General features: G+C 38.6%; 2 protein-coding genes across 2 annotated transcripts; one reads left to right on the forward strand and one right to left on the reverse strand.

The window, feature by feature from the left end:
* The first annotated feature begins 1,733 nt into the window (after positions 1–1,733).
* LOC108375074 (uncharacterized) lies at positions 1,734–3,515 on the forward strand. The gene is made up of 2 exons (XM_017631154.1): positions 1,734–3,367; positions 3,423–3,515. The coding sequence occupies exons 1-2, from the start codon at positions 2,036–2,038 to the stop codon at positions 3,432–3,434; spliced, it is 1,344 nt and encodes a 447-aa protein (XP_017486643.1). The 5' UTR covers positions 1,734–2,035; the 3' UTR covers positions 3,435–3,515.
* Positions 3,516–8,837: 5,322 nt separating this feature from the next.
* LOC108375072 (zinc finger BED domain-containing protein 1-like) lies at positions 8,838–10,133 on the reverse strand. Its single transcript, XM_017631153.1, has 3 exons — positions 9,603–10,133; positions 9,397–9,552; positions 8,838–9,335 (listed from the first exon to the last, which is right to left on the reverse strand). Exons 1-3 carry the CDS (start codon positions 10,131–10,133, stop codon positions 8,838–8,840), a joined length of 1,185 nt encoding a protein of 394 aa, XP_017486642.1.
* Between the last annotated feature and the right edge of the window lie 201 nt (positions 10,134–10,334).

A 10,334-nucleotide genomic window follows, 5' to 3' on the forward strand; every position in this document is an offset into this window, starting at 1 on the left:
CTACAAGATGGTAAGATACGTGAAATCATTAATGTACTAAAAGGCAAAGCCGAATCGAAGCAAGCAACACAACTGAACAGNTAAAGCCGAATCGACGCAAGCAACACAACTGAACAGCGAATATCGAATACAGAACAATAGGTTGTATAAGGTGTACAACGAAAAACGTCTTTATGTGGTACCAAAAGCAGTACGATGGCGGGTCGTGAAATATTGTCATGACGACATGGGGCACTTTGGTGTCGATAAAACTTTACAACGTATCTATGAGCATTTCTGGTTCCCTAAAGCGCGAAAGTATGTCAGGGAATACGTCGCAGCGTGCATTGACTNAGATAAAATTTTACAACATATCTATGAGCATTTCTGGTTCCCTAAAGCGCTAAAGTATGTCAGGGAATACATCGCAGCGTGCATTGACTATTGTTACAACAAAGGCAAAAGGGGCAAGCCAGAAGGCGAACTACATTTCAGCGAGGTGGAGCCTGTTCCATTTCGTACGCTTCATATCGACCATTTGGGTCCATTTACGCGAAGCAAAAGAGGTAATCTATATGCTTTAGTCATAAGCGATGCATTTACGAAATACCTGGTGGTAAAACCTGTGCGCAACACAAAGACTCAGCCGGCGTTGCAGGTACTCAACGAGCTGACATGCTATTTTGGATTACCAAGCCGTATAATAAGTGATCGTGGTACGGCCTTCACGTTGAAACAATTCACCGAATTCTGTCAGCAAAACGATATTCAACATATTAGAACTGCAGTGAGAACTCCACGTGCAAACGGACAAGTGGAGAGAGCCAACAAAATTATTTTAGATTTTCTCCGTACATCTGGTGTCCAGGCAAAACAATGGGATGACCAACTACGAGAATTACAATGGAGCGTAAACTCCCAACGTAATGCTAGTACTGGGTTTAGTCCAAATGAACTAATTTACGATTTCATGTTGCGTGACGTCATTCGCAACCGACTTTTAGCAGCAGCAACTGATGATAGTATAGCAGATAAACGCGAGAAAGCTTTACAGTGTATGCAAAAACAGCGAGAGAAGTGGAAGAAACGATTCGACGCAAAGCATCGAAAGCCTATGGTGTATCAGGTGGACGATTTAGTAGTCATCGAGAACGACTTGCAAGCAACGGGCGAATCGCGAAAACTCGACATACGTTACCGAGGTCCATACGTGGTAACCAAAGTTTTGGGTAACGATAGATACCTGATCGAAGACATCGATGGTATGCAACACAAGCAAAAACGGTTCTGTTCAGTATATGCATCAGATAAAATTAAACCATGGTGCATAATACCGCCCGAACTAGATGAACATGATTCCGACGAAGATGAAAGCAGTGACATCGAGACGATGCCAATGTCAGAATTGGCCGAACTGTCACGTACGACTTTATGCANGTATGCAACACAAGCAAAAACGGTTCTGTTCAGTATATGCATCGGATAAAATTAAACCATGGTGCATAATACCGCCCGAACTAGATGAACATGATTCCGACGAAGATGAAAGCAGTGACATCGAGACGATGCCAATGTCAGAATTGGCCGAACTGTCACGTACGACTTCATGCAACCCTGCCACAAGCGAATAGTAGACCAGAGAAGATGAAACAAGCAGGAGTTAGCGACCGAAGCTGAACGTATACAGACGTGTGTGACCATTTCACTGACCGGATACTTTTCCATTATTTTTGAATATTAATACTGTAGCAATATATCCGTAATAACGTAACCACTCAACTCAGTGTATATACTGCATTATATTATATCGTATCTTATATCGTAACTTAAATATGCAACTCTGTTATAGACATAAGCGGACACAATGTAAAGATAAAAGGGAGAATAAAGAAAAAGAATTATTCGAAAAGCAACCACGAAGTCATCTGCTTGTGTATTATCTGCTACAGATTTTCAGAAGTAAGCTCGGATCTACGCTTGAGTAACAACAGTTTTTTTTTACACGTCAACGCAAATTCAGTAATTTTTTTTACGACGCCTACATATTTTTGTCGACATGGAGAGCATTGATGCAAATCAATACACATCCAAACAACTGCGCGAGTGGCTGAAACAATTAGGCTTGCCAACGCATGGCAACAAAGGCACCCTTGCGCTAAGACTTAGCGAAGTTCCGGCAAGTATTCGTGGCGATTGCCCAGGTGATGGTGACGACGAAATTGAGCAGGTGTGCCTTGAGGAGCCAGAGCTTCCAGAAGATCATCTTGATTTGAAGGCGCAAAACGAATCGCTATTGGAAGAGATTTGGCAGCTTAAGCAAACAATATTGGAATTGCACTCCAATCGCGCAAATAGCGGCATAACTGCAAATAATAGCATCACCCCAAATAACGGCGGCGATACCAACAAAAAAAGCCATGAAAATAGCGACGCAGCGAGTAGCGGTAATGAACGGGCCTGCAACGAAGCAGGCGATAGGGCAGAGAACAACGCTAGCAATGCAGTTGGCTACAGCGTAGCAAACAGCGACAGAGCAGCAAACGACGATAAGGCGGCCGATGGTGTGACGGTTGAAATCGAAACAAACGCCCGCAATGAAGTGAATGCGTCGATGAGCAGCACACTTGTCAACTCAGCAAATAACGTAGAGACCGGCAACAAGGCAAGTGGTGGAAGTACGGCGAACAGTGGTGGCGAACTTAATTCCGACGTAGGCATACTACCTTTCGACATAATAAAAGACATGCTTCCAGAATACGATGGAGGCACTAACATCAACACATGGATCCAACAGTTCAATAGCGTTGGCAGCGTTTACAATTTAAGCGAAAATACACTTCGCGCATTGATGGCAAATAGGCTGAGAGGTAAGGCGCAGGCCTGGTTACATTCGAAGCCAACATTTTTAGTTGAACATGTTGAGGTGTTAGTCAGTGAAATGCGAAGCTTGTTCTTACCGCAGCGGAATAAATTGCTACTCCGTAAGAAGTTCGAGACCCGCAAATGGCAAGCAGGAGAGGACTTTTATACATACTACAACGATAAAATAGCATCGGCTTGTGGACTCAATATCGAAGAAAGTGAATTAATCGATCACGTCATAGAAGGAATTCCAGACGAGCACCTACGGACGCAAGCGTACATTCAGTGTTTTAGCAACAAAGAACAACTTTTGCAGGCGTTTGGCAGAGTGGAGTTGAAGTCGAGTACGTCGAAAGCCGCTGGTATTAGGTGCTACAATTGCAACTCAGTAGGACATATGGCTACGGAGTGCAAAAAACCAAAGCGGGAGAGAGGTGCTTGCTACAGCTGCGGAAGCAAGGAACACAAGGTCGCAGCTTGTCCGAAGAGGAAGACGGTGATCCACGCAGTTGAAGAAAACCAATACGTAAGACATTTAAAACTTTCTGTAAGTTCTTCTACCAACACTAGTTTATTTTTAGAATGCCTATTAGACTCCGGAAGCCCGATTAGTTTTGTCAAACGATCCTTACTACCAAATACTATCGCAATTCGTGAATTTTCTTCTGTTTCTTATTTCGGATTAAATAAAAGTATGCTAAAAATTTTCGGAAAAGTTTTGTGTAAAGTTTATTTCGAAGCAAAAGGAATTGATATGAACTTATTTGTGGTTTCTGACGAGTCTATGGGGTATGATGTAGTCTTAGGTAGAGACTTTTTTAAGGCAAGTAACTTAGTCCTAATTTCTAAAGAAAAGGTGGAAGAATTAGAGAAAGGTGGGAGCAGTAATGTTGTTGTAAGTAAGAATATGAGCAGTAAACTTTACGGTGAAACGAAAATGAGCTATCTACAAAGGGAGGGTACATCAGAAGTTGATAAAGCAAAAGAGTGTAAAAGAGAAAATGATAGATCTAATGAGTGTATAACAAAAACGGATAGGACAAATGAGTGTAAAAGAGAAGTTAATGAAGCAAACGATAAAGAAGTCGACATAACATTTTACGGTAGCGCAAATGATAGATCTGATGTGGATGAAAAATTGTTAATGCTCATTGATTATAATAATGATAGTGATTGTAAACTTAATTTAAGGGTTGGACATGATGTGTCACATGGTGTATACAAAAGACTTGTGGATACATTCACAAAACTCTATGTACAGGCTTCGCGTCCTAATGAACCATTGGTCAAATGCGAAATGAAACTTTCACTAGAAAATTCGAAGTGTTTTCACTGTCCTCCACGTCGGTTGTCTTATGCAGAAAAAGATGAATTACAAAAGTTAATTGACGAGTATTTAGCGAAAGGATACATCAAAGCAAGTGAATCACAATACGCATCACCGATCGTGTTAGTAAGAAAAAAGACAGGGGATCTTAGAATGTGCGTTGATTACCGGATATTAAACAAGGTGACTGTAAAAGACAATTACCCGATTCCACTCATTGACGACTTGTTAGATCAGTTAGCAAAAAAGAGGGTGTTCACAAAGCTGGATTTAAAAAACGGGTTTTTTCACGTATATATGCATCCAGAGTCTCAAAAATATACGTCGTTCGTAACACCACTAGGACAGTATGAGTTTACTAGGATGCCTTTTGGACTTAAAAATGCCCCGTCCACATTTCAAAGGTTTATACAGAGTATATTTGCGGAAATGATAAAAGAAGGAAAGGTGATAGTGTACTTAGATGATATTATGGTCGCAACGGAAGGCATTGAAGAGCATTTTCGAATCTTAGAGGAGATTTTAGAAAAAGTTGTCCAAAATAAACTTGAGTTGAGACTTGACAAATGCGAGTTTTTGCAAACGAGTGTAAAGTATTTAGGGTATATCATCGACGGGAAAGGGATACGAGCGGATGATAAAGGCTTAGAAGCCATTAAGAATTTTCCGGTACCAAATAACGTTCATACGGTACAAAGTTTCCTAGGGCTGTGCTCGTATTTTAGAAGGTTTGTGAGGGATTTTTCTGTTTTGGCGAAACCGTTGTATGACTTGACGAAGAAGAACAAAACATTTTCTTTTGGGGAAACTGAGTTAGAGTGTTTCGAACTATTGAAGTCCAAGTTGTTAGACTCCCCAGTACTTGCGCTATATGATCCGAAGGGTTACACGGAGTTACACTGTGACGCAAGTTCGGTAGGGCTGGGGGCTATTTTGTTGCAAAAGAAAAGTGATGGAAAACTTCACCCCGTCTTTTACTTTTCAAAAAGAACTACGGAGCCAGAGTCAAAGTATCACAGTTTTGAGCTGGAAGCTCTTGCGATAGTGAGCGCATTAAAACGGTTTCGTGTGTATCTGCAAGGAAAAACGTTCAAGATTGTCACAGATTGTAACTCGCTTGCACTTACGTTAAACAAAAAGGAGCTAAACCCCAGAATTGCGCGCTGGGCTTTAGAATTACAAAATTATCACTATACCTTGGAGCATCGGGCAGGAAAACGGATGCAACATGTCGATGCGCTTAGCCGTTGTACAAACATTCTGGTGTTAGAGACAAACACCTTTGAAGAGAATTTAGTTATATGCCAAGGAAAGGACGAAAGTTTAAAAAAATGGAAAAATATATTGGAGAAAAAAGAGCACAGTTTATTCGAAATGAGAAATGGTGTCTTGTATAGAAAGAAAAACAATGGCAGTGTTTTATTTTGTGTCCCACACGATATGGAAAACAATGTAATCTACAAATATCATGATGAGGTTGGGCATGTGGGAATAGACAAAGTAGTGGAATTAATATCGAAGAGCTATTGGTTCCCTAAATTGAGAAAAAAGGTAGACAAACACATAAAAAATTGTTTGAAATGTATAGCTTTTTCCGCGAAAAGTGGAAGACAAGAAGGATTTCTCCATAGTATCCCGAAAGGGAAAACCCCATTCGAAGTCGTTCACATTGATCACTTTGGTCCTGTTGATGGTTCGTTAAAAACAGTAAAACATATTTTAGTTGTTATTGATGCAGTCACAAAGTTTGTAAGACTTTACCCAACAAAGACAACAAGTACAAAAGAAGTTAAGCAAGCTTTGAAGAATTACTTTAGAGCTTATAGCCGTCCAAAGTATATTGTATCGGACAGGGGAAGTTGTTTCACGTCAGGCGAGTTCCAAGAGTTCCTAGAAGAATACTCAATACAACACATAAAGATCGCGACTGGTTCACCACAGGCAAATGGTCAGGTTGAGCGAGTGAATAGAAGTCTTGGGCCCATGATATCGAAAATGATTGGAACAGAAAAAGGAAATAATTGGAGTGAGGTAATAGAGAGTGTGGAACATTCTCTAAATAATACTATACATAGAGCAACGGGCGAACACCCTAGTGTAATGTTGTTTGGTGTCAATCAGAGAGGCGAGGTTATAGACCAATTGAAAGAAAATTTGACGGAAGTTGATAAGTCGTTAGAAGATCGTAGCCTTCAGTGTGTTCGCGAAAGAGCAGCTGAACGGCAGGAACTTTTACAGAAGTATAATAAAAACTATGTAGACAGTAAAAGACAAGAACCAACAAAATACGCCGAAGGTGATTACGTTGTGGTAAAAAATTTTGATTCACGTGCAGGTGTATCGAAAAAGCTAATCCCGAAATTTAAAGGGCCGTACCGTGTTGAAAAAGTTTTGCGAAATGATAGATATTTACTTAAAGATGTCGAAGGGTTCCAGCAATCTAGGTTACCCTACAAAGGAGTGTGGGCCGTCGAAAATATGAAACCTTGGTTCAAAGGACGCGGAGCTTAATGAAGCATAATGAGATCGGGGGCTCTCATAGCCAGGACGGCCGAATTGTAGCAATATATCCGTAATAACGTAACCACTCAACTCAGTGTATATACTGCATTATATTATATCGTATCTTATATCGTAACTTAAATATGCAACTCTGTTATAGACATAAGCGGACACAATGTAAAGATAAAAGGGAGAATAAAGAAAAAGAATTATTCGAAAAGCAACCACGAAGTCATCTGCTTGTGTATTATCTGCTACAATACATACTTTGAATAAATACTAAATTACAATACTTGGCCCTTGACAGGGCCAGCCTACAACCATTGGTGTTTTATTTATATTTGAAATAAACTCGACTATCCTATGACATATATAACATCTTCATCCATGCATAAAACATCGAAAATCCCAAAATGACAACCTTCATTTATTTATTTCTTCAACTATACGTTAAAAAAAAATATTTTTTTCACCTATGCACAACCGAGATTTTTTCTAAATTCTTATTTTATTGTAAACATTTTCTCGACGGGAAGGCTTGCACTAAACCACCTGACTTACTCCAGGATTTAGTCACAATTAGTCCGGAATATAGTACTGAAAATATTATTAATGTGTAAACGGTAGCGAATTCCGGCTATTTCTGACTAAATCGTGAGTAGGGAAAGAGGCTAATTACTAGGTACAGTGATGTGCTATAGAAATGTCGGGGTTCAATAAAAAGAAAAATAGGTATATAACACTTTGTTTACTTTTTTTACATTTATTTCAAGCAACACGGAACAAATCTTAGCAATTTTGTTATGCAACTAAAAATACTAAAATAAATTAAAAGTTTGATACAAAATGTATGTATATTAATAAAAACACCACCCGGCAGTATTTGAGGTAATATGATGTTTATGTGAGCGCGTTTGCAGGCAACTTTCGGTTGAAAGCACACAGTCGCCTCCAGTTTGGAAAATTAACTTTTTTGTGGTAAAGTCTAATATATCGGGAACAAGTACAGCTAGCAAAATAAGTTTAACAGTATTTTAAAGCTTTAAAGATGGAGAATTTAGGAAAAAATTATCGTTGGACAAAAATTTATGTTTACCTTTCAAATTACTGTTACTGAACCTTGTAAAAAGTTTTAAACTTTTGTTATTCTTGTGTCAAGAAATCTATTTCGATTTAAATTATTTTTAAGTTCTTTACTTGAAGTTTTAGGTCAAAAAAATGGAAAAAACCAAAAAAAATACTGTCTTAAGCATATATGTAAAAACACATGTGAAGATACGTTACTATCAATATAGAAGTATTACATATATGGTTTTAAGCCACTTTGAAGGTCTCATTGAGTAAAAAATTACCTTGACCTTAAGTACGAGCCTCAAAAATAAAATTTTTGAATTTGTTTCCTTTGTTTTTAACCTAAAAACTTCATGTAATAAACTTAAAAAAATTAAAAGGGAAATGGATTTATTGACATAAGTATAAAAAAAAAGTTTAATACTTTTTGCATGTCGCATTGCATACTGTTTTCAGGTCAAAAAATAAAGAAACGAAAATCTTTTATTTTTGACAGTAATTTATAAGGTTAAGGCAAATTTTTGTCTAACGATACTTTTTTCCTAAATTATCCATGTTGAAAGATTTAAAATACTGTTTAAGCTATTTCGTTAACTGTACGCGCTTTTGAAATATTAGGTTTTGCCAAAAAAAAAATCATTTTCCACACTGCGCCTTTCAACTAATCGCTTTTACAATAGAACTAAAAATATGACTTCATCGGAAAAACATTAAATAAAGAAATATAATACCCTATCACATTACGAAGAGACGAACCTGCCGCCATTTGCACAAACATTTTTTTGGATTCTTATTTAAAAATCTTTTCCTAAATTATAGTTTAAAAACACAATTTGCGATATTTTGCCCGTATCTAGCGGCTCTCGTTTTTCGTTAACTATTTGTCCAGCATGGGAAAATATTCGTTCACAAGGGACTGAAGTTGCCGAAATACATAGTCGGGTTTTAACGATTTGGTATAGCCTTAGGGTAGGTAAGTTTTCTTTCTTTTCACAAGTGTAATATATCATTTCTCATACCCTGCATATTTTTTCTTGGTAAAAGAGGTTCATTTAAATATTTGTCTACTTCTACAATTGCAGATGAAAGCTGGCAACTATTTAGGACGCGTATAATTTAGAGCCACGGTATCAATCGAATCCCATATAAACTTTTCACCCTCAGTTAGCAAAGAAGTCGACTCTTCTCTTTGCACATTACTGGACTGATTTTGCTGCTCATTGGTGCTTGTCTCAAAAGCAATTTCATTTTGAATAACAGTGTTTGCTACTTTCCTGTAAAGTGCTTGCAGCGCTTCATCATAATTTTTTTTGTTTATAAACTCGTAATTTTTTATACGCGGATCTAAAATAGTTGCTTGCGCTATAAGTTCGTTTTTCTCTAAATCTTTGAATCGTACATTTAGGTCATTTAGAAGCTTCAGAACTAATCTTTGTGCAGATGGTGTTAAGTCATCAACTTTATAAGCATTCAAATGTTTGCATAATTGGCGTACGTATACTATTACTGACGAGGCACTGACATATTTTTCGCCGCTGATGGCATTTGTAATGAATCGAAAAACTTTCATTATTTCCATAGCTTGTTGTACTGCCTGCCATTCTTCATTTAATTTAAGTTAAGAGCTCAATATTTGTTAGTACTTCGTCTCTCACTTGCCCAGATGACTGTACCACAGCTACAGTTGCAATCACGGCATCTTTCATTTTCAGAATTCGTTCTAGCATGTCCAACGTTGAGTTCCATCGCGTGGGAACATCATTAATCAATTTTGTGACTGGTAGCTGCATTCGAGCCGTGGTGCCTTTCAGCTGCGAATATGCATGCGAGCTTTTTTGAATAAACGCACGACTGCTTTTACTTTATCTAGAATAGTTTGCATTTCTTTTAAGCCCGACTGTGCAACAAAATTTAGGGTGTGCGCAAAACATCCCCAATGCCGCCACTGTCCTCCACGAACTGCCGCCTTCATATTAGCTGCGTTGTCAGTAACTACAGCTGTGACCTTATTAGTCAACTCCCAATGTAGCAAAACCTCTTGCAGTTTTTTTGTTATATTATCTGCAGTATGACGCTCTGCATATGATACGCAGGTCAACAAATCCGACTCTAAACTCATGCGATTGTTATCATCAGCAATGTAATGAGCTGTGACACCAATGAAATTTTCTTGCTCCCGAGAAGTCCATCCGTCCATTGTCAAACATACAGCAAATGCTCTGCTTAAACGTGCTTTCACTGTCATCACAGTTTCATTATAAATGGCTTGCATTAATGAGGACGACACAGTTTTCCTTGTGGGGAGTTTATAACTGGGATTGAGCATATGCACCAGAGTCTTGAACTCTGGATCTTCAACGACGCTGAACGGATGGTACTCCCTGACAATCATTTTCACCACTTGCCGATCAATTTCCTTTTGTTTTTTTGTTGAAAGTGGTACACAAAAATTGTATTTGAACCCCCACGCCCAAAACGCGAAATCCCGCAATGCGCTAACTGCCAACAGTATGGACACACAAAATCATACTGCCGTAGAAGACCGGTATGTATTAAATGCGCTGGCCCGCACTTGTCTGCAGATTGCTCGCGC

The sequence above is a fragment of the Rhagoletis zephyria genome, unplaced genomic scaffold (assembly GCF_001687245.7).
Source record: "Rhagoletis zephyria isolate East Lansing unplaced genomic scaffold, Rhagoletis_zephyria_1.1 Rzeph_scaffold_08477, whole genome shotgun sequence".
NCBI lineage: Eukaryota > Metazoa > Arthropoda > Insecta > Diptera > Tephritidae > Rhagoletis > Rhagoletis zephyria.

Bases quoted from the DNA above. Each gene is read 5' to 3' on its own strand.
- LOC108375074 (XM_017631154.1), top strand. From the start codon at position 2,036: ATGGAGAGCATTGATGCAAATCAATACACATCCAAACAACTGCGCGAG.
- LOC108375072 (XM_017631153.1), bottom strand. From the start codon at position 10,133: ATGATTGTCAGGGAGTACCATCCGTTCAGCGTCGTTGAAGATCCAGAG. The intron at 9,553-9,602 runs GTAAAAGCAGTC...GCATATTCGCAG, and splicing joins TGCAAACTATTCTAGATAAA to CTGAAAGGCACCACGGCTCG. The intron at 9,336-9,396 runs GTGAGAGACGAA...GAAGAATGGCAG, and splicing joins TGGTACAGTCATCTGGGCAA to GCAGTACAACAAGCTATGGA.